Source organism: Balaenoptera musculus, chromosome 13, assembly GCF_009873245.2.
Source record: "Balaenoptera musculus isolate JJ_BM4_2016_0621 chromosome 13, mBalMus1.pri.v3, whole genome shotgun sequence".
Classification (NCBI taxonomy): domain Eukaryota; kingdom Metazoa; phylum Chordata; class Mammalia; order Artiodactyla; family Balaenopteridae; genus Balaenoptera; species Balaenoptera musculus.
This window is the reverse complement of record NC_045797.1, coordinates 36,355,661-36,380,373: the sequence shown is the minus strand read 5'-3', so window position 1 is coordinate 36,380,373 and position 24,713 is coordinate 36,355,661. Positions and strand designations below refer to the sequence as shown.

At 38.7% G+C, this 24,713-nt stretch overlaps 2 protein-coding genes across 2 annotated transcripts in view; one reads left to right on the top strand and one right to left on the bottom strand.

The window, feature by feature from the left end:
• The window catches only part of LOC118906362 (WD repeat containing planar cell polarity effector), a 409,302-nt gene extending 408,963 nt beyond the window's left edge, over positions 1 to 339 (bottom strand). The window contains exon 1 of the mRNA XM_036873828.1: positions 56 to 339. Within this exon, the coding sequence (XP_036729723.1) occupies positions 56 to 339 (284 nt within the window). The remainder of the gene's footprint in view (positions 1 to 55) is intronic.
• On the top strand, positions 63 to 23,713 carry MDH1 (malate dehydrogenase 1). The gene is made up of 9 exons (XM_036872854.1): positions 63 to 524; positions 5,499 to 5,597; positions 6,759 to 6,855; positions 9,282 to 9,457; positions 11,316 to 11,438; positions 19,933 to 20,109; positions 20,572 to 20,685; positions 22,516 to 22,605; positions 23,374 to 23,713. The coding sequence occupies exons 1-9, from the start codon at positions 522 to 524 to the stop codon at positions 23,497 to 23,499; spliced, it is 1,005 nt and encodes a 334-aa protein (XP_036728749.1). The 5' UTR covers positions 63 to 521; the 3' UTR covers positions 23,500 to 23,713.
• The last annotated feature ends 1,000 nt before the right edge of the window (positions 23,714 to 24,713 follow it).

Genomic DNA, 24,713 nt, shown 5'->3' with positions numbered 1-24,713 from the left:
TTCCGGGTCGAACCGGCTTCACGCAGCGGAAGGTCTCTTTACCTCCCACGTTTACCCTTGAGGGGAGGATAAAGTCTTAGCAGCGCACGGGAGAGCGCTGGAGCTAAGGGCTCTGTCTCTCCACCCTCGAGTTACACGCGCCTCCCCTCTCGCCAATTGCTGGGCGCCATCCGGCAGCTCCTTTCCTCCTGAGCCCAAATTCTCCGCTCGTCGCCGTCCTCCAATCACAGCGGCCCGCCCTCGGGGACTACTTTGCAATCGGCGAAGAGCGCAAGGAGCAGGGCGTGAGAAGAACCTCTGACCTCGGGAAGTGTAGTTCAACACTCGAAGGAAATGCATTGGAGATTGCGCCAGAATCAGGGCTGCTTAAACTACAGTTCCCAGAGGGCTCCGCGGTCGGGAGCCGAGCCTTTTCTTTCCAACACCACTCGCCTTTTCCGAGTTGGTTCTGCGATAGAGGTGACCCGACTCCCTGAAGCTCATTTTGCAGGTGCAGAGAAGTGTCCGTGCAGTTCCCAGTCATGGTGAGTGTGGGCCCCTGCATGCTGCCCACCTCCGGCCTTCGCGCCCGTGTGTGGATTTTCTTGCGTTTGAAGGACTATTGGGGGAAGGCTGTGCAAGGGATTGTCCTTCGCGCCCTTTGGAAAGCCCCGACTCATCTTCTGGGGACTGTCGCAGGGACCCGGTAATTGGGAAGGGGTTGATTTACAGCTGGGGGTTCTTAGAAGGACTTTAGAGACATCGCTGTCCTTGGAGAGGCGCGATCTCAGTCCTTCTGCATGTTGGGGGTACAAAATACGAAGCTGCGGATTTTCTCCAAAGCACGGTATAGGGGTTTGATAAGGACGATAAGGTTTGAAATAGGAGGGGGTGTTGGACCCTAACCTCTTTTTCTCCTCTTAAGCCCACAGTGTTTTTAAGGGCTTTTGTCAAAGCCCTTGAAAGCAGAAGGCCTTCACTGCAAAGGTAGTGCTTACCAGATGCTCGGGATTGCGATCTACGTTTTCGGGAGAAGTGTTTCCGCCATATCTAATTTCACGAAATGTTATTTAAAACCTGTTCATTGATCTCCTTTTGTCGTACCTGGACATGTTGCAGTGACGGCGCCCCTAGCCAAATAGTTAGTGCATTTTTTTTACTGATCTGTGTGTTAGGAATTCTAGAACCACTACTTATAAATGTTACACAATAAAACCATCGTGTCACGAAGCTTTGGATACCAAGATATGGATATCTTGTCTCTGCTGAAAGGGAGAAGGGAGGTTGGTGAGGGTACTGACGTAGGAATAATCAGCATGCTGTTTGAAGGTGACATTTGACATCAAACTGAGAGAAATTGCTTCAGTACTTGTATTTGTAGTTGAAACTGTTTTTCCTCTGTTATTTCAAAATACTAAAATGAGTGGGGAATGTGGGGAAATATTTGAAGGAATTGGAACATTTCCAGAACCTGAAAAGACGTGTTTTCAGGGCAAGGGAATTACTTCTTCCACCTTCATAAGGGAGCCAGTGGGGACAGCTTCTAATTCTCAGTAAGTGTTAAACCTAGGTTTCCTACTTATTTTGTCAGATAACATAATTAGTCATTTAAATGATGGTTTCAGTGGTTTCTGAGCTAATAATCTTAGCAAGAAAGCAGAGGTACTTATTATCAGAGAACCTCAGACTTAATAATTTTAAAACTGGATGGAACCTTTTAAAACAAACATCTTGGCCATCTTAAAATTGAGTTTATTGAAACCCAAAAAGAATGTGATCTGCTCAAGGTCATACAACAGTTTGCCCCCAGGTATCTCACATACTTTCCATCTTACCATACTGTATCATTCAGACACATATCAAGTCATTCTGAAAATTTATTTTTAGTTGCTGAGGTTCTGGATGAAGATACAAGCTCATACTGCAAATACAAACTAAACTATGTATCAGCATTTATATTACTTAATGGTTTTACAATGAGAATATTGTAATTCTAGAATTGGAAGGGAATTTGGAAATTATTTCCTCTAATCTTAAAACATAACCTGGTGAGGTCAAATTATTTTCCCAAGGTCACAGAAAGCTCCTGGGCCCCCATTCTTGCTTTGTTTTTCTACACAGTATATCAAGCCAGGCCTCACCCCAGGAAGGTCACTCCAGCACCAAATAATGTCCATGAGGAAGAACCCTCCTGCCAGTTTGCTGAAACTGATGGCAAATTCTCACATGACTCAATCTCCTTGCCTCCTCAGGAGAGTGTGTGAACAATCACTGAGTTAGAAAAGAGCCATCTTTTGTAAGCTATTAAAATCAGGTTTTTTTCAAGGAGTCAATTCTTTCCTTGTGTCCATAGGGAATGACAAGCAAGAATAAACTGTATGAAGGAATCTGAATACTGTTTGTCTTTTATATTACAGAAATATATATAAATGAGAAAGTAAAAAAGGAACACGTGGGTCTTTCTGTAGGATAACAGAAGGAACACTTAAATTCAAGCTTTACAACTGAGACTTGAACACATGCCCAAGACAGAGCCTGCATCTGCACGAAGGTCATTAGTGCCCTGCCAAGAGCAAAGACATTCCTTCCTTGGATCTTGGCAAACTGCCCAGATATCTAAACAAAGAATAGTAACCTATCTTCACACTGTAACGTTGTAAAAATGTCAGTGGGAATCTCTCACCCTCCTGCTTTTCAACTGTAACGTTGCAAAGAGCAGACAGAACCAAATAGGCACTTCTTTCCTGTTTCATCACCAGACATTCAGACACTAGGCTTCATACTACTCTTAACAAGATGGAATCACCTACCTGTGAAAATAATTTGCTCAGTGATAGAGAAGAAGGAAACTGCTCAGGTGTAATTCGTGCCTGTTCATTAGTTGCCCACAACCCCTTCACTAGGGACTGTGGTACTTTGAACCCATTTTTTTAGTAGCTAAAATAAATGCCTAAAATTGACTGTTCTTTTCTGACCATCTACCTGACTTTCTGGGAGGTTAAGCTTTACAGATAGTAATATTTACTTTTCCCCTCATTGCTTATCGTAGCTTGCTTTCATTGAAGTAGCAGGTGTTTATGCTTTTCTTAACTCTTACTTTCCTTCATTCAACAAATCCTTGTTGAATGCTATATGGGAGTGCAAATTTGAGTCAGAGGCAGACTGTTCTCCCGGAAGTTTCACAGTCTAGTGGAGAGTAACAGCCACAGGCTACAAGAGTCCTTAGAGGAAAAACCTGAGACCTATAATTATAGTGCTTGCTACATACTGTTCTTACTGCTTTGCATGTTAACTCTCTCAATCCTTATGAGTACCTTATTTGTTAGGTAGCTGCTATTATTATCTCCACTTTACTATGGAGAAACAATACAGTAACTTGCCCAAGAACATACAGCTGAGTTGAGGAATCAGGATTTGAACCACAAAGTCTGGCTCTAGAGGCCATCTCTTTAACTGTCACACTCTACTGCCTCTCTAGCCCCCTGTTTTAAAAAATTGGCTTATCCTCTTGTTTCTTGCATATGGTTCACTAATGGAGTCTCTGGCCTAAAATAGTACAAGTTATGTAATAAAAGAAGACTTTCATTAGAACTACTGACATAAATAATTTTGCTAACCATAGCTGGAACTATTGTCATTATTTCCAGCCTTCTCAATGCAAGTATATATGAATAAAACAATTTTTTAAAGCATGTTGGGTTTGCTTCCAAACAATTCTTTTACGTTTCCAAGGTTTTGATAGTAATTTTACAAGACCCAGCAAATATTTGAGCTTTAGCAAATGTTTGAGCTCTAACTACATGCCAGGCATTGTTCTAGGCAGCTGGGATACAACAGTAAATAAAGTAGACAAAGCCCCTGTCCTTAAAGAGCTTGTTCTAAAGAGGGAGGGGGAATCATTTCTTCCTCTGTTTCTTTTTCCTCACCTGCTATACTTCAAGGAAAGAGGGGAAAATGACAGAATTTAAAACATGTAAAGACCATGTGATAGAAAATAAATATATACAATAACAGTGCTCTTTATAAACCTAAAGTCTATTTGGGAACATAAATAAATATGTATTGTATTAAAATTGGATTATTGGGGGAATTATCGTATTTTGTATATTTAGAGATATTAAAGCATAGGGGGAAGTTGGTGAAGGGTATGGGCAAGAAACCCAGAAGGTCAGGAAGAAACTCTCCATAGTTTTTTCCCTTTTTCTCCACTCTCACCCTGGTCACCTCTCTGAAGAAGAAACACATACATAGTCTGCTGTGTTCAGATGCATTTCTCTACAAGAGTTGACACTTTCCTGAGATTTTTCTTCCTCTGAATTCTATGGGTACCAGATTGCTAAGTGCTGCTGACCTCCAGAGGTTAGGGTTTGAAGGTTAGAAGGACCTTTTCAGGTCATAGTCTCCTTCTATCCTAGAAGCATGACCCCTCTCTAAGAGGGAATTCTAAATATAAAGAAATCTAATCCCCTATCCCCAGTCACTTCAGCCACTTCTCTAGTGTGGGTAACTATAGAGGTGACACAGAGTGGAAGTACATTTACCCATCATTGTCAGAGAAAGGAACAATTCCCTTGATTGAATTTTTCCATCTAATTAAACTTACCCATTAAGTTTCCAGGCATTTTTGTTCAGCTCTTTTTAACAGAAATATTTCTATCTTTTTAATTCTCTGAGCTTAATTTAACTTATTTTTAATGACTTAGGGTCGCCACTTTGAATGTTATATATATTTTTTGTCCATATGTTCATATTTTATTCAGGGTCTATAAGGTGACTTCCATCTATTATAACTAATATGTTATTTGTACTTTTTCCCCTTCCTCCCCTTTAATATTAATTTTCCCTTAAAATCAGGTTGTCAACTGTTACCACACGTTGCTACTGTTATTTATTACTTAATGCTAAAATTTTTTACAATCCAGATATTATCATTTTTTCATTTTTATTTCTCCTTAAATAAAAAATATAGGCTTATTTTTCTTCCCCCAAGTAGTTAAGTTGAATCACGATTAATAGTTTTATAAAAACTTTCTGGCTCCTTCTAAAGGGAAATTTTTAACCGCTATTACTCCTCTTCCTGGTATGAAAGATTCTTTTCAGCAGAAGGGAGTGGGGGATTTGCATAAGAGGATTTGTAAGGTTCTAGTGGCCGCCAGGGTTTGTATCATCACATAATGCACATCAACATCGTTAGGCCTATTTTAGTGGTAAAATATCCTAAAAAAGATGGATAAGATTTTGTAAGTAAATCCAAGATAGCAGGGAGAGTTAAATAACACCACATAAATATGCAGCCAAAGGACACATGTTCCAGAAGTTGCTTAGTTGCTTTGTGCATGCTGTGTTTACTGGGACAAGTCTGGGATAAACGTCTTCTACTAAGCCAGATGCGAAGAGTCTTTAAAATTTTACATTAGCTTTTAAAGTATGTGGTTGTCTTATTATAGAGAAAATTCTGAATATCTTTAGGGTAAAATAGCATTTTTTAATAAGGTGTTAATGGGTCTCTTTCATTACAGTCTGAACCAATCCGAGTCCTTGTGACTGGAGCAGCTGGTCAAATTGCTTATTCACTGCTATACAGTATTGGAAATGGATCTGTCTTCGGTAAAGACCAGGTAGGGGCAAGTGTCTGTAAATCTTAAGTAAAAGTAAGAGCATTTTCAATAAAACCCTGTATTTAGTTGCAAAGAAATGTTTAAATGGTAAAGGAATGGATAATCCCAACGAATGTACTAGGCACACGGCTATAAGTGGAATCTGGTAGCTTATTTATATGCACCCCTCTGGGCATTGAAAATGCTTTGCAAATTAGAACTGTTCCACCTACTGTTAAGTTGACTTGGTGCAGCCAGCAGGTATCATAATGACAGTAACTGTTAGGGGGGGTCTCGTGGGAGAGAAAGTTGCTGAATCAGCACTTTCTTGTTCATAAATGGTCTTAAGACCCAAAAGAGTTGGACCGGCAAATAGGCTTCCCAGTTTGAAGCAGGCACCCCCTATTCCAGCAGGTCTGATTAACATACACTAAAATCCTTTCGTACAGTATTCATTTATCCATTCTCTTCACCCATGGATATCAAGTTCTTCCTTCATGCCAGATACTGTGCTTAGCTTTCTGTGAAATGAAATCAGATATACAGCCATCAACAACAAGAGCAAGGTTGTGACATGTCACTTCAACTTGATATTTCTTCCCTGTACTCCTTTAAAATGCAGTAATGGGGCTTCCCTGGTGGCGCAGTGGTTGAGAATCTGCCTGCCAAGGCAGGGGGCACGGGTTCGAGCCCTGGTCTGGGAAGATCCCACATGCCGCGGAGCAAACTGGGCCCGTGAGCCACAGTTACTGAGCCTGCGCGTCTGGAGCCTGTGCTCCGCAACGAGAGAGGCCGCGACAGTGAGAGGCCCGCGCACCGCGATGAAGAGTGGACCCCGCTTGCCACAACTGGAGAAAGCCCTTGCACAGAAACGAAGACCCAACACAGCCAAAAATAAAAATAAATAAATAAATAAAGAAGCTTTCATTTAAAAAAAAAAAAAAAAATGCAGTAATGGTGATTCCTCTTACTGTGTCTGTTAGCAAACCATTGCTGGTTTTATAGCATTCCTGTTTTAAAGGACGCCTGATGTTAGACACCTGACTTCTTAAAATAATTATGACTAATTGGAATTATACACATATACACACCAATTAGCAAAAACTCTGTGAAAGGACTTTTTCTGTGACTAAATGACATAACCTACACTGACAGATGCTGTCCTTGCTATTTATTTGGCAGCCTATCATTCTCGTGCTGTTGGATATTACTCCCATGATGGGCGTCCTGGATGGTGTCCTGATGGAGCTGCAAGACTGTGCCCTTCCCCTCCTGAAAGGTGAGTTGGGGAGTGGAGGAGAAAGGGATTTTATAGTATTTTACATCTTTAAAAAGCAGATTTTAGAGTTTTGTTAACTGGCCTCTCAATTAGAAATTATTTCATAAAAAGTTTTTGTTTTTTGAACTACAACTACTTGTTAAGATATATACCAAGAATAAATAAGGGTAAAAGTGTGAAATAACCTGTATAAGATAAAAGATTATACTTTTTTCCCAACATGCCTATATGTAATTTATTTTACCAATTAAGTATAATATTGCACAAGGGTTATCCACCTGAGATTGTCCACACTGTGTTATTATTTAAATTCTATTTAAATAGTAATAGTAGTGTCCTGTAATGGAGAACTTTTTCAACGCTAAATGATGTTTTCCAGAACCATATGCTGCTTGGGGACTAGAAATTGGTTGGTCCCCATATATAGTCCCACCCCATCTGCCAGTTGTCAGGTTAAGATATAATATAAATTGTTCTAATCATATACTACATGGTTTCAGAAAGCCTACAAGAGTTCTGCTAAGATCCTTTGAGCCTCAATGAACAAGTAACAAATGTAAGACAAGTCCTAAATTTGGTTGAAAGGTTCATTAAAATATTAGGTCAGGTTGTAAACTAATTTGAATATTTTTCTTTAGCTATACCTTCATCATCTTTTTTGGGGTGAGGGAGGGTAAGGATTAATTAATAATACTCTCAAAGAGGATTGCACAAATCAAAAATGTAAATATGCCCAAGAGAAACAATGCTCAGAATTCATATATCTGTTCAATAAACATTTAGTAGAAGGAATACTCTGCCATCTCAATCATTCGGTTGCTTAGTTATGTAAGAGAATGCATTACCCTGTCCAAGCTGTTCTGCTGGCTCCCTTTCCTCACCCACTGTTTCCAAATCAACCCCCTCTGTTGCTTTTTCCATTTTTATTCTGTTCTCTACAGAGTTCTCTGCTCGCTCTAGTGGGCTCAGGTTACAGTTGGCTTGTCCTTGGTCAGCTGTGAATATGATCGGAAGGGAAGGTTCAGCAGATAAAGGTGCATGGCTGGGAAGAAGATGGATATTTTTTCTCCAGCTGGTGCTCTTATGTATACTTATCTGGGGACTTACAGAAGCCTGACTGACCCAAGTTCCTGGTCTAAAAATTTTATCAGTGACAACACTGTATCCTGATTGTCTTAGTACCTTTGGGCTGCTATAACAAAAATACCATAGACTGAGTGGTTTATAAACAAAAGAAATTATTTCTTACAGTTCTGGAGGCTGGGAAGTCAGAAATCAAAGAGCCAATAGATTGGGTGTCTGGTGAGAGCCCAATTCCTGGTTCACAGACAGCCATCTTCTCACTGTGTCCTCACATGGCAAAAGGGGTGAGGGAGCTCTCTGAGGCCTCTTCTATAAGGGCACTAATCCCAATTCGTGAGGGCTCCCCCTCATGACCTAATCACTTCCCAAAGGACCTACCTCCTAATACTATCACACTGGGAATTAGATTTCAACATATGAATTTTATGTGGACACAAGCATTCAGTCTATAGCACATGGCCTTTTTAATACAGTCACCAAAAGAAAGCCATGATATATAGCTGACACTTCAACAACTCAGGGCTTAGTGGTGCCAGTCTTCCCTGCAGTGGAAAATCCGAGTACAATTTATAGTTGGCCCTCTATTCACAGATCCTCTGTATCCACAGGTTCAACCAACCTCAGATTGTACAGTACTGTAATATTTACTGTGGGAAAAAAATCCACATATAACTGGTCCTGCACAGTTCAAACCTGTGTTACTCAAGGGTCAACTATGTTCTTCAATCAAAAAACAGGTGGTGTATTGGACTGACACTGCAGCACAGTGGTTGAAATCTGGACCAATCTTGACTTGAATTATAGCCCCACTCCTTTTTGATAGGCAGCTAATTAATCTCTTTAAGCCTCATTGTCTTCATGTGTAAAATGTTAAAATTAAATTTGACAAAAGAAATCTCTTAGTGTTATTCCGTGCAAAAACTCCTCAATAAGCATTGTTTTAATTTGATTGATATCTTAGAATTAAAGTAATTATAACTTAAAGGTTAGGTGAGTTAGTTTCTCTTTTGTGTTATCTGTGGTAATTAATGTGAATAATTAATGTTGCCTTGAAAGTTACCTTGCATCATTATAAAAGATAAAAGCTATAGAGTTTTGGAATTAAGATAATTATTGAAATAGGAAAAGCAAAATAAATGTATTGACATTTCTGCTGATGTTATGGTTGTTGAATTAATATATTGCCTTTCTTTTTTTAGGCCCCTAAAACTTTGATCAATGTGATTTGTAAGAGTAAACATTTGCTACAAAGTGAAAGAGTTACTGGGTAGATTCAGTATGAAAAAGAAAACCTCAGACTTTGGCGTTTAAGTAGCTCTGCATATTTATTGCCATGTTCACAGATGTCATCGCAACGGATAAAGAAGAGATTGCCTTCAAAGACCTGGATGTGGCCATTCTTGTGGGCTCCATGCCAAGAAGGGATGGCATGGAGAGGAAAGATTTACTCAAAGCAAATGTGAAAATCTTCAAATGCCAGGGTGCAGCCTTGGACAAATATGCCAAGAAGTCAGTTAAGGTGACCAATGCAGTATTTTATTGGGTTTTTCATTATCAGCATTTGAAACTTCTGCTTTCAACATTTAAGTGAAAATGAAAGTATTTGCCTTTTTTTTTCCCCAGTTCTGTGCGATGGTCAGTAAATACAGATACAGAGTTTTGCTCAATTAGCCCTCCCTTTCTGGGTTTTGTTCATATAGTGTAGAAATCTGTATTCTGAGGGGCTCAAAGATATTCTGCCTATTACCATGACATGGAGATTTAATATTAGTTTGTAAACCTATAGAGAAGGCACAGAACTTTCTGGTGCCTTTTAGCTGTGTGGGACTATTTGTTCAGACATTTGGATTTGTGTTTGTGATTGTGAAGGGAGATGGCTATAAGCTGTTTGTTCTTAGTCACAGGAGGTAGGGGCTTCTGAATGCTCACTTTTTCTCAGTCCAGAGGAATTTCGATATGTTCGTCTCTTGAGGTGTTGAGTCGGTATGACTTCCTATTCTGTCTCTTTGTGTTCAACCTATTTATTTTGTTTTCTAAATTTGTGTTATTATTACAGTAAAGCCTCCTTTTACCAATTAAGTATCAGTTACCTAGAACTTAATTGTCATAGCAAAAGGGCTTGCTAGTTACAGATTTTTCTTATTTTGATACACTTCTTCCACCCAATTCTGAATTCAAAGAAAGGTAAAAGAAAATTTTATAAGGTTTTTTAATGTTGCCATTTATAATGTTCTATCTTCTATAATACTTCATAGACACCTGAATTTTTGCTTTCTGCAGACTTTATTTCAAATAGTTAACTTTTATTTTCTGTAGTCATTAACAGAAAATAATAGAAATGAGTTGGGTAGAAATCCCCAGGTCTCTTAGTAAAAAAATTACAAGGTTGCTTGGAGTTATAGTACTACTTGCATAGTAATTGCCTCTCAGCCAAAAGTGTCTTTCTTGGGGGAAGTATACACCGACACTGGAGTAGTTAGGGATAGCAGAGTATCATATCTACAGCTTGCTCTCAAATAGGCCAAAAAAAAGACTAAGGGCAGTGTGTGTGTGTGTGTGTGTGTGTGTGTGTGTGTGTGTGTGTGCATGCACACGTGCACAGAAAGTGAAAGAGATCGGGCAAATTAGAGAATCGGTACAAGTAACGTGGGAGTTAGTCTTTACAATATGCTTACAGCTTTTCTGTAAGTTTGATATAATTTCACAGTAAGTTTTTTTTATCATTTTATTAAAGATTTTTAAGACTTGTAAAAAATGTTCATGTATACATTTTCCTATGCTGTATTGTAATTCACTGCATCCTATACCTACCCCCTCCAAAAAAAAAAAAAAAAGCCTGAAGTGCTTTCTCCTACAGATTGATTCAATGGGTGTGAAATGGTGGGACCTGGTATTTTAGCAACTAACCCAGTTAATTCTTAGGATTAGGCAAGACTGAGAAACACTTTTCATTCATAAGGGCAAATGATTATCCTAAAGTAAACTTCTCAAGTAGAATTTCTTTCTTGGACTACTTTTATAAGGAGGAAAACTTTTATGATTGAATTGAACTCTGAGATAGAGCCCTAGGTTACTAGTTTTTTATGGCAACTAGATAAATGCTGTCTCTGTTTCGGCAGAAAACAAAATGACTTGTGTACATAACGGTGGTTTTAGTAAATGTTTTCAGTAGTCGCACCAAATACTAACAAGGGGGAAAAGTTATTAGAACGGAGGATAGAAACCTACTAGAAACTAGAAACTGCAATAATAACTATACGTATTTAGCTCACACAAACTTGATAAGAAGGCTACGTGTTACATGTCAGTCATATTCTAAGTTGGTTTAGTTAATCAGTTATGGTCTGTAGCTCTGCTATGCCTCGCGTACATCCTAGGTTATCGTGGTGGGAAACCCGGCCAATACCAACTGCCTGACTGCCTCCAAGTCGGCACCGTCCATCCCCAAGGAGAACTTCAGTTGCTTGACTCGTCTGGATCACAACCGAGCTAAAGCTCAGGTAAGAAAGATGCGTTTTCAAATCTTACGAATGTTCAACTTTAAACCCTTTTTCTCTCACTTTTAAAGTAGCTGAATCATAGTTTGTGCTTTTTTCTTGTTGTTTTGTTTTAGTAGGAAGCTATTCCAATTTGTTAGGACATCTTTAAACCTAATCTCTTAAAGCAGCTGAACTTCGTACTTAATTTTCTCAACTATATTTCATTTCCTAGCTTTAATTACATATCATTGCTAATGTCCTCTTAGTACAGTGGTTAAAAATTAGTCAGTAGTATAGATAATTCACATGACAGCACACAAATTATTTTTGTCAGATATATAGGAGATTATAATAGAAAAACTTGAGCTTTGTGTATTATATGTGGTTCTGCTTTTTTCCCTACTGCTAAGCAATCGAATTTGATTTTAATTTAATTTCATTTTCATTTTTATATCCTCATACTCTACATGTTTCCATAAAATTTCTTAGTTTTCAATACTTAGTAGCTAAATTTTAATTGTTATCCAGTTTCCTTATCCCTTGGAGCCTTAGATAAATATGCTAAGGGGTCAGTGACCAGGGTATTAACAATAGCTTTTTTTAAATTAGAGACCGTGCCACTCATCTGTGCTACTTTCCTAGGCTTTCTCAGATCTAGACAATCCCAGTGCCCTTAGATGTCATGACAAAGTTCTAGTTCTTGGACATAACCTCTTTCCTTTTCCCTAGCATCTTTCTGGCCATCCTCCTTATCCACAGCTCATCTGCTAGATAGGTCTATGAATTTAGTTCTTTCTTCTCTAGAGAAGACAACATTGTTGAGTTTCAAGAAAACTATTTTTACCAAATGATGGTGTGAGGTCTAAGTTGAAAAACTGTTACCGGATTCAATGGGCCCATCACTTGGGGTGCATCGCCAGTGAACATACCAAGTACTTTCAGTCAAAGCAGAAGTGTTTATTCCTTGTGACAAGTAAGGAAACAGGTAGATAGCTCTCAAAGCACTGTCTCTCCAAATAACCAGATCAGGGACATTTTAAGCTAAGGGTACATGTATATTCATGAAAGGGCAAGTGTAATCTTCAATGCAAAGGTCGAGTTCTAGATGCACTTGCGCAGTACAACAACATGCTCAAACATACATGCCTTGCATGTTCAAAAATGGCAGAAATTCCAGCCCTTGGGGTGGAGATTTTAGCATTAAAATGAGGCAAAGGTCACCCTAGGTTGACAAAATCCAGGAACCTAGTTGCGTGAAATCACAAGGGTCAGCAAAGGCTCATTCCTTAGGCTCCAGTTAATCTGGTGGCTGAGTGCTTGAGGGGTTTTGGACGCTGCAAAACAGCTCAAGAATGTGTTTCAGGCTGATCTTAACCTTTGAAATAGGACAGAACAGGGAGTCTTTATAACTGATTTGTTATCTTTGCTATGGTTACTTCTCATGCCTAAAAACAGTTGTTTGTTCTTGCATTCTTTGTTCTTTCTAAAATCATTAATTACTGAGACCTATTTTTTGTTTCCACGTGAACACCTAGGAGGTCATAGTTCACCTTTCTCCCAATCTCCTTAGAACAGAAGGGTTCTGAAATTCACACTCTAGTTCTTAACCTAAGCTTGTCTAGTGCATGTTGCAGTTTCTCTTATTGCCCAGTATTCTACTCCTGCAAGACATGACATACTCTGGTTTAACCCCATACCTTCCTTATTACTGTGTGGCTAACAAAACTACTGCTTTAAACTAAGAGCTTTCAGCTCTGGAGGGCCCAGTGAAGGAGAAAAGTGTTCACATTTAAGTTTCTACACTAAGCTGAATGCTTTACATCTGACTTGTCATTTACTTCTCATAGTAGCCATGTGAGATATCTGTTATTACTACTGTTTTACAGATAAGAAATGTGAAGCCCAGAAAGGTCAGGGAACCTGCTCAAAGTCACACAGCTAGTAAATGACAGAGTCAGTAAAAGGGTCTGCCTGACTCCAGACCCTCATGTGTGTTCTTACAAAATGGGATCAAGTGACCTAATCCATTCACTAGCTCTGTGACCCTGAGAAAGTATATTCAAGCTATAAAATGGGATAATAATTGAATCTACCTCAGATGGTAGTTATGTGAACTAAATGAGATAAGATCTATGTTAAGACCTTATCCTGGTGCCTGTCACATAGCAAAAGGTTGGCTGCTATAGTTATTATTGATGATGACGATGATGATTAAGAGAGATATAACCAAGGTTTGAGAAGAGTCACACCTCAGAAATCTCTCAGTTAATTTAGAAGGTCTTTGGATAACAAGCTTAAATTGCAAATATTTCCTGAGAGGCTTTGGGCTGTGAGCTGGGTCTTTTTCCTTGTTATTTAGCCAGTGTCCAGGGGCTGGGAAGAAATGGGAGTTTGTTTGAATGCCTGGAGGCTGGAGATTGGGGTACTGTAGAACAGTTACGAAGGAAAAGATGATCATCATAGTTGTTGCATCTGTGGACTCTGGATTACCAGATGGCAATTCACTTAGTTACAACAGGAAGAAAGAGGTAAAATGATGACACCGACAAATTTCCATCTTTGCTGTTTGACCTGAGGCCTTGGTGGAGGCAGGCATTGGAAAATTCTGCTTCCAGAAGTACAGCTAAATAATACTTTGTCCCAGTGCCTGCAACAGTTTTCCTTGTGGGGTGAAAGTCTGAGTGAGGAAAGAAGGAGCCATCTCATCATACTTTGACTTTGGCATGTGTTCCAGCATGCAATTCTGGTACAGTGAATGCTGTTAGAAGTTTCCTCCTCCTGTAGAGGCCATTAATCCAGTGAGAAAAGTAACAAACCCAAAGATTAATTTTTCTTACATGAATGGATACTAGTCTTACATAATTTATTTTGGAAATCAGAGCTCCTAGCTACCTAGTGACTGTTTATCACCTGCAGAAATCCCCTGTGTATTTGCAGACCAGAGCTACATATGTTGTCTGCTGACCAGGTAATTTGGCAATGAAACCAGTTAGGTGGTATCAGAGAGAAGAAAATTACTAGAGCTGGAGAATGAATCAAAACCTGTTTAACAAAAAAAAAAAAAAAAAAAAAAAAAACCTGTTTAACAGATCTGTGTGACAGACGTGAAAGTGTCTGAAGGAGTAAGGAACTGCTAGCCTAGGTACATGGTAGTTTAGACTAGCTCTGACATGCATGATATTCTCAGAAACTATATATGCTGGGTGCAAAGTACTGGCCTTTGCTATCCAGACAGAAGTGGATTAGCTCAGGAGATCTAAAGAATAAGAGGAGGTGGCCAATAGGACACAGGAAGTAAGGGGAGCCTCCTGTAGGGAGGATAGGCCTGCGGGCAGTTTGTCCTCACTGTACTTTGGAGCAGCTGAAACTGACATTCAGCAGAGTTATGGTTTCTAAGTTCTTGATAATATACATCTTGGCTCACTTACCCCAGTATAAATATTCCTTTTTCTCAATGATGCCAGCTAAATATAAGTGAGGACAGTTCTTTGCAAGTCCTTTCAGGTCATGGCACACACAGAAAATGGTACTCATTGCACAGCACACCACTCTACCCCAACCGCTAAGCAGATCAGTAGCTGGGTACCCCAGAAACCAACCATCCAACTAATTTGTGAAGACTGATATGGTAGTTAATAGTCCTAATACTTGCAGAACTCTAAATGAAGCAGGGTTTAGATCAGAAGTGATTTTAAATGTCAGGAACAAAGAATTTTAAGTTATTTTTAAAATCTATTTGAGGACTTAAGAAATGAGTCTTGACTTATTTTAAGGGTCAGTGAAAGTAGGCACAACTTGCTTCTTACTTGACTGAATAAATTACCGTGAAGATGAGTCAAGGCATTGCAAACATTTTAGGTAATGGCTTTTTTAATCTTCATTCTTTTTGGTTGGTTGGTTGTCATTTTATTTTTTACTCTTTAATTTGGAATATTTATAGACTTAGAAGAAGTTGCAGAAATAGTACAGAGCATCCCATGTACCCATCACCCACTTCCCCCAGTGGTGACATCTTACATAACTATAGAGAATTATCAAAACTAGGAAATCGACTAAACTACACACAACACTGTTAACTAGCTTTACTCAGATTTCTGCAGTTTTTGTATGTCTTTATGGACGATCCTATGACATTTAATCATATATATATAGATTACTATAACCACCATAGTTTCAAGAAACAGAACTGTACCATCACCCACAAAAGAAGTCCTACTCACGTTGCCTCTTTATAGTTACACGCTCCCTCTCCTTTCCTAAACTCTGACAACCATTTGTCTGTTATCCAACTCTGTACTTTGGTCATTTCGAGAATGTTTTAAAAATAGGATTGTGCAGCAAGTAACCTTTTGACACTGTTTTTTTTTTTTTCCCCACTGAGTTTAATGCCTTTAATATCCATCCAAGTTGTTACATGTATCAGTAGTTCATTCCTTTTTATTGTTATTCCATTTATTTATTTAATTGTATGAATGTACCACAGTTGGTGTTGGAGGACGGAGGGAACAAAAAGTGCCCACCAAACTGAGAAGGTATCTTGAGACCTTAAAATGAGGCAGGCAGCTCCATATAACCAATGGATCAGTTTATTATAGGGTGACTTACTCACAGGGTGGGATCAGGATCAGGTGGACAGTGACCCAGAAGCATTTGCAGCTGCACTTCCTACCACAGAGGGACCATGGGGACGATTCTATAGGGTATGGGGGTAGGTGCTTTGAAACAGGACATGCATTTCTAAGTTAAGATTTATGAATGGATAACTAGTCTCGTGGGCGCCAGGAATATGTCAAGGAAGGTTTTCATCATTGTTTGGGGACCAGCAGAGCATAGAGGCTACCTGGTCCTAATGTTTATTGAACAGTATCTATTAACTACAAAGCCCTTGATGTGATTCACTTCACAGGTCAGTTTTAAAGGATAGAAGAAACTGTAAGGGCCCGAGATGGCGTCAGTTATGCTAATAGCCATACTTTGTTTAACCATTCTTGAAGGACTTTTGAGCTGTTTCCAGTTTGGGGCTCTTGGTATCCTTGTTTTTAAAATTTCGTTAAAATATCCGAGTGTATTCCCTTTGCTATATGGTGAATACACAACCAGAGCTTTGATGCAGTGCTGCTGTTATTTATGTGTGCAAAAGCTGTGGATTCTGGTACAACTATTTTTTTCTCTCATTCTTATTTTAACATAAAGGAAAGAAAAATCACTCACAATGTCACCCTAATACATCAGCTTTTTAAAACATTTTTCCAAAACCTTCTCTTCTAGATCATTATAAATTCTGCTATCTAATTAGGAACAAATTACAGGCATACTTTAGAGATACTGTGGGCTTGGTTCCAGACTACTGCAGTAAAGCAAATATCAGGATAAAGCAAGTCAATGAATTTTTTGGTTTCCCAGTGCATATAAAAGTTGTATTTGAAAAAAAAAAAAAAAAAGTTGTATTTGTACTGTAGTCTATTAAGTATGCAATAGCATTATGTCTAAAAAATATGTACATACCTTAATTTAAAAAGGCTTTATTGCTAAAAGAAAAACAAATGCCAACCATCATCTGAGCCTTCAGCAAGTCCTAATCTTTTTGCTGACTGGGGGGGGTCTTGCCTCCATGGTGATGCTGTTGACTGATCAGGGTGGTGGTTGCTGAAGGCTGGGGTGCCTGTGGCAATTTCTTAAAATAAGACCACAGTGAAGTTCACCATATTGATTGACTCTTCCTTTCACAAATGATTTCTCTGTAGCATACAATGCTGTGTGATAGCATTTTACCCAGAGTAGAACTAATTTCAAAATTGGGAGTTACACCTCTCAAACCCTGCCACTGCTTTATCAACTAAGTTTATATAATACTCTAAATCCTTTCTTGTCATTTCAACAATCTTCACGGCGTCGTCACTGGGAGTAGATTCCATCTCAAGAAACTACTTTCTTCACTCATCGTAAGAAGCAGCTCCTCATGCATTAAAGTTTTATCGTGAGATTGCAGCAATTCAGTCCCATATTCAAGCTCCACTTCTAGTTTTAGTTCTCTTGCTATTTCCACCATATCTGCAGTCACTTCCTCCAATGAATGTTGGCAGTTTGCCCTCTTCCCAGGAATCACAAATGTTCTTAATGGCATCTCAAATGATGAATCCTTTCCAGAAGGTTTTCAATTGACTTTGCCCAGATCCATAAGAGGAATCACTATCTCTGGAAGCTATAGCCTTATGCAATGTATTTCTTAAATCATAAGACCTGAAAGTCAAAATGAGTCCTTGGTCCATGGGCTGAAGAATGGATGTTGTGTTAGCAGGCACATTATCCATTGGAGCTGTTGGTGACCAGGTGCATAGTCAATGAGCAGTAATATTTTGAAGGGAATCTTTGTTTCTGAGCCCTGGGTTTCAACAGTGAATATTTCAACAGGTTTAAAATATTCAGCAACCATGTTGTCAACAGATATGGTGTCATCCAGGGTTTGTTGTGCCATTGATGGAACTCAGGCAGAGTAGATTAGGCAGAATTCTTAACGGCCCTAGAATTCTCAGAATGGTAAGTGAGCGTTAGCTTCAGCTGAAAGTCACCAGCTACATTAGCCCCTAACAAGAGAGTCAGCCTGTCCTTTGAAGCTTTAAAGCCTTGAAGCCAGGCATTGACTTCTCCCCCATAGCTTTGAAGATCCTAGATGATATCTTCTTCCAATAGAAGGCTGTTCATCTACATTGAAAATCTGTTACTTAGTGTAGCCACCTTCGTTAATTATCTTAGCTAGATCTTCTGCCTAACTTGCTGCAGCCTCTATATCAGCACTTGCTGCTTCACCTTGCACTTTTATGTTGTGAAGACAGTATCTCTCCTTAAACCTCATGAACCAACCTCTGCTAGCTTCAGACTTTTCTTCTGTAGCTTCCTCACCTTTCTCAACCGTCACAGAATTGAAGAGAGTTAGAGTCTTGCTCTGGATTAGGCTTTGGCTTAAGGGAATGTCGTGGCTGGTTTGATCATTGTGGCTGGTTTGATCGTCTATCCGGACCATTAAAACTTTCTCCATATCAGCAATAAGGTTGTTTCACTTTCTTATCATTCGTGTGTTCACTGGAGTAGCACTTTTAATTTCTTTTAAGAACTTTTCCTTGGCTTTCACAACTTGGCTGTTTGGCCTAGCTTTCAGCTTATCTTGCTTTCAGCCTTCCTCACTAAACTTAATTATTTCTAGCTTTTGACTTAAAGTGAGGGATGTGCAACTCTTCCATTCATTTGAAGACTTAGAGGCCACCGTAGGGTTATTAATTGGCCTAAATTCAGTATTGTTTGTGTCTCAGGGAATAGGGCAACCCAAAGGAGAGGGAGAAAGAAAGGGGAACAGCTAGTCAGAGGAGCAGTCAGAACACACACAACGTTTATTGATAAGTTCACTGTTATATGTGAGCAGGGTTCATGGTACCCCAAAACAATTACAATAGTAACATCAAGGGTCATTGATCACAGATCACCATAACAAATATAATAATAATGAAAAAGTTTGAAATATTGTGAAAACTACCAAAGTGTGACACAGAGACATGAAGTGAGCAAATGCTGTTGGAAAAGTGGTGCTGGTAGACTTGCTCAACACAGGGTTGCCACAAACCTTCAATTTGCAAAAACACAGTATCTGTGAAGTGCAATAAAGTGAAGCACAAGAGGAGGTATGCCTGTATACATCCAACTAACCATAATTTCTTTTCTGCCCATTACCTTATCAAGTGATTAACAAAATAAGCAAGCTGATTTTATTTAGATCTTTCAAAACATAACTTTAACCCTTTCTGGTACCACTGTACTATATAACATAATTGATGTTCATGTGACTACAAAGCATGCAGGATCCTGAAGTGCTTTCTGAACCTACAGCCAGAGATTGTTACTTCTGTTACAATTTTAGTATTATATATATTTTGTATTTAAACTCTTAACTTCAGTTTTCTAATCTATAAAATGAGGACAGCCATACTTTGGTATTTGAGTCCCTTCTAACTCCAAAATTTTATATTTAGGATTATTTGAAAATTACTTAATTTATATAGGTATAGATTAAAAGCTTCACCTAAATATAGAGAAAGTATCTAAATACCTGACTGGTCAGAAATGCTGAGGCGTCATCTCCAAGTATTAACAACAAAGCAAAGGTTACATTACATATTCAAGCAATATTAACCTCTTGCTTGGTGTTTTATATTTCATAAATCTACAATACAAATAAGTCATTCATAAACTGTAAGATGATCCTTACTCTTAAGCATTTTACTTAAATATTGTACCCTATAATGTTTCAGGCTCAGTGTTTGTTTACACTATTAAACTCTTTTGGGAAACTACCAAGTGATAAAATTTGTGGGTTTTGTTTGTTTGTTTCCAAATTAGAATAACTCTTGTGTTCCCTTGAAGTTTCAGAGGCTTTTTATCTTAAGGACATTTGTCAAATGCGTCACAATTTGAAATTTTAAAAAAAAATTTGTCTAAGTAATATATTTGTTTTCTATTGAACTAGATTGCTATTAAACTTGGTGTGATTTCTGATGATGTAAAGAATGTCATCATCTGGGGAAACCATTCCTCAACTCAGTATCCAGATGTCAACCATGCCAAGGTGAAACTGCAAGGAAAGGAAGTTGGTGTTTATGAAGCTCTGAAAGATGACAGCTGGCTCAAGGGAGAATTCATCACGGTGAGAAAAATCCGGGAGCTCTCATCACAGCCAAGCATCAAGAACTCTTGAGAGACACACCACATTACTGACCTGAGTGTGTCCCCAAGGGGTGGTGGGAGGAAACTCAAGGACAGCAGGCCTTTGATGAGTGCATATTTTCTTTGGGGGTCATACTAAGGCAGTCATAATCCAATCTGATCTATTGTGTAGCAGTCAAGATTGATTGTTAAAGTGGGAAAAACTAGATACCCTCTAGTCATCCAGCTATCTTATAGAGATCTGTTTCTTTGTATGAAGTGTGGTAAAACTTTCTGTGCAGGTTTATAGTTTTCACTTTTCAGGAAGACTGGTGCTTCTAAGTGAAATAGGTTAGTAAGGTCAACATGGGGTAGTTGAGTGATTTTGGAGGGGACACATTAAGCTATGGTTTCAGCCTTTCACCCCAGGAATAACACTGCTGTCTCTGCCTGCCCCACCCAGACTGTGCAGCAGCGCGGTGCTGCTGTCATCAAGGCTCGAAAACTGTCCAGTGCAATGTCTGCTGCGAAAGCCATCTGTGACCACGTCAGAGACATCTGGTTTGGAACCCCAGAGGTGAGAATTCAGTGAATTGCACAGGCCACTCTTTTATTTTTGTCCTTTAATGCTATAATGTAAAAAAAAAAAAAAAAAAACAGCCTTGCAGTCAGGCCAGTTAGGTTCACATTCCACCTCAGCTGCTGACTAGCTGAGTAACCTTGGGAAAGTTGCGTAACCTTTCTGAGCTGTTTTATCATCTTTTACATGGCATCTAACTCACAGGGTTGTGAGGGTAATGACATGAAATATGGAAAGCACCTAGCACACATGGTAGAGGTGACTTTTTTTTCTTCTTAAAACCTATATTGGGCCTAAAAATTTTGGGGGAAAACATAGGCAGAACACTCTGTGACATAAATCACAGCAAGATCCTTTTTGACCCACCTCCTAGAGAAATGGAAATAAAAACAAAAATAAATAAATTAAAAAAATATTTTGCACAGCAAAGGAAACCATAAACAGGACGAAAAGACAACCCTCAGAATGGGAGAAAATATTTGCAAACGAAGCAACTAACAAAGGATGAACCTCCAAAATATACAAGCAGCTCATGCAGCTCAATATCAAAAAAAAAACAAACCCAATCCAAAAATGGGCAGAAGACCTAACTAGACATTTCTCCAGAGAAGATATACAGATTGCCAACAAACACATGAAAGAATGCTCAACCTCACTAATCATTAGAGAAATGCAAATCAAAACTACAATGAGGTATCACCTCACACCAGTCAGAATGGCCATCATCAAAAAATCTACAAAGAATAAATGCTAGAGAGGGTGTGGAGAAAAGGGAACCCTCTTGCACTGTTGGTGGGAAAGTAAATTTATACAGCCACTATGGAGAACAGTATGGAGGTTCCTTAAAAAACTAAAAATAGAACTACCATACGACCCAGCAATCCCACTACTGGGCATATACCCTGAGAAAACCATAATGCAAAAAGAGTCATGTACCACAATGTTCATTGCAGCACTATTTACAATAGCCAGGACATGGAAGCAACCTAAGTGTCCATCGACAGATGAATGGATAAAGAAGATGTGGCACATATATACAATGGAATATTACTCAGCCATAAAAAGAAACAAAATTGAGTTATTTGTAGTGAGGTGGATGGACCTAGAGTCTGTCATACAGAGTGAAGTAAGTCAGAAAGAGAAAAACAAATACCATATGCTAACACATATATATGGAATCTAAAAAAAAATGGTTCTGAAGAACCTAGGGGCAGGACAGGAGTAAAGATGCAGATGTAGAGAATGGACTTGAGGACATGGGGAGGGGAAAGCGTAAGTTGGGAGGAACTGAGAGAGTAACATTGACATATATACACTACCAAATGTAAAACAGATAGCTAGTGGGAAGCAGCTGCATAGCACAGGGAGATCAGCTCAGTGCTTTGTGACCACCTAGAGGGGTGGCATAAGGAGGGTGGGAAGGAGATGCAAGAGAGAGAGGATATGGGGATATACGTATGCATATAGCTGATTCACTTTGTTATAAAGCAGAAACTAACACAACATTGTAAAGCTATTATACTCCAATAAAGATGTTAAAAAAATAAAAAACCTATATTGGGCCATAGCTTCCTCATTTATAAAATGAGAGTTATGTTTCTGTAGCCTACTTCACACATAGATTGGAAGAGTGGAACAAGATAATAACCGTGAAAGTTGCCTGATTGTGGAAGTGCCTGATAATAGTTCCTTACACAGTAATGAAGTTATGCACATAGTAAGAACGTGTCACCTGGTTTAATTTTGTTAGTTCATGTGTCAGTTGGTTATGTAAACTAATCCCTTAGCACCATGAGAATGTAAAACATTGTTATTTGTTATTTTCAGGGAGAGTTTGTTTCCATGGGCATCATCTCTGATGGTAACTCCTACGGTATTCCTGATGATCTGCTTTACTCGTTCCCTGTTACAATCAAGGTAAGGTATTTTGGGTTATTTACCTCTGTCCTCTACTGGGAAAGCAGTTGTGTGTTTTTATTAATAATGGTATAATTTAGTCTAGAAAGTTGTTCCTTTACTAAATTAGACATTTTTCTCAGCTTTAAAATCATGTGAAGCACAACTTCAGGTCACTAAAAGGTTGAAATTAATCTGGAAAGCAAGTTGCAACTCTCCCCACCAGACACATTTTGTTATTATGCTTCTAATATTGGATATCTACAAATATTCTATTACTTCTAAATGAAGCAATGGTTCTAAGTATTGTTGCTTTGTATTATAACTGTACTAAAGTCAGTCATTTTTTATGTTTCCTGATTAAAGCCTCATTTAAAGATTTTTTCTAGATTCAATGAGTTTCAGATTCAAGTGTTGAGTTTTCATCAGAATTATCTGTTAAGATCTGGATTTTGATTTGCTTCTTTAGAATCACACTTTAAAACATACTTCTCTAGATTAAGTTCAAACTAAGTTGTTGCTTGCTGGAACATCAATTCTAGTTTAATGATAAATCTCTTGGGACTTCCCTGGTGGTCTAGTGGTTAAGACATCACCTTCCAGTGCAGGGGGTGTGGGTTGGATCCCTGGTCAGGGAGCTAAGATCCCACATGCCTCACGACCAAAAAAACCAAAGCATAAAATAGAAGCAATATAGTAACAAATTCAATGAAGACCTTAAAAGTGGTCCACATCAAAAAAATCTTAAAAAAATAAATTATAAATCTATTTGCAATTATTTTCGAACAGGATAAGACCTGGAAGGTTGTTGAAGGTCTCCCTATTAATGATTTCTCACGTGAGAAGATGGATCTTACTGCAAAGGAACTGGCAGACGAAAAAGAAACTGCGTTTGAATTTCTTGCCTCTGCCTGACTAGACAATCATTTCCGTGTTACTAAATGCCCCAAAGCTGAAGAATCTAAATGTCGTCTTTGACTCTAGCACCAAATAATAATAATGCTATACTTAAATTACTTGTGGAAAAACAATACACTTTAAAGATTGTGTGCTTCTTGGTACAGATTTGTGACAGTTCATCATCATGCTGTTAGTGCTGCATTCTAAAATAAATATATATTCAAATGAAGATGATTCAGACTCTAATTTCTGGATAATATTTTGTTTCTATTCAGAAAACAATCTTGCATGTTTCCCAGCTTGCCTAAGGGGTTATGATTTTTAAAAAAAAAACAGAAAGTAAAGATAGAATGAAAAGATAGAAAATGTTACAAGGTAAAGCATAATTCTCTCATATTTAAATAGGATAGGAAAATCCACCTCGTGAATCAATCTACTCCAGAATATAATTTTAAACATTACCTACATTAGGCAATTAAACACATCATATACTTTAAATCTTAATTTATGCTTTGTGGATAATTTGCTTTTAACATTAGCTGTTAAATAGGCTGCAGATAATATTCTGTTAACAGTTTAATGCCATTGATGATATTAGAACCATCATTTTCATGACAGAAGAGAGAGGTAGTTAGTCTTCCCTTGAGGTATTCCTCTATAGCAGACAAGGATTCATTTACACTCCATAACTGGTAAATGCCACTGAAATTTATGCTAGTAGGAATATTCTTAATCTAAGTGTATTACTGGAAACATGCTGTTGTTCGAAAAAACTAGCCTTTTTTTTCCAAAATCCATGAGGATAGGAGACATCTATCTTTTCATCCTTGTCGTTAACTCTGTACATAAAAGATACTCAATATCATAAATCTCTCAGGGCCTAATACAGTGTTCATGGGTGCCCAAATATGTGGCTGGGTTTGTTACTTAAAATCACCTATATTGGGGCTTCCCTGGTGGTGCAGTGGTTAAGAATCTGCCTGCCAATGCAGGGGACACAGGTTCGAGCCCTGGTCTGGGAAGATCCCACGTGCCACAGCAACTAAGCCCGTGTGCCATAACTACTGAGCCTGTGCTCTAGAGCCTGCAAGCCACAGCTACTGAGCCCACATGCCACAACTACTGAAGCCCACGTGCCACAACTACTGAAGCCCACACGCCTAGACCCCGTGCTCCGCAACAAGAGAAGCCACCACAATGAGAAGCCCACGCACCACAACGAAGAGTAG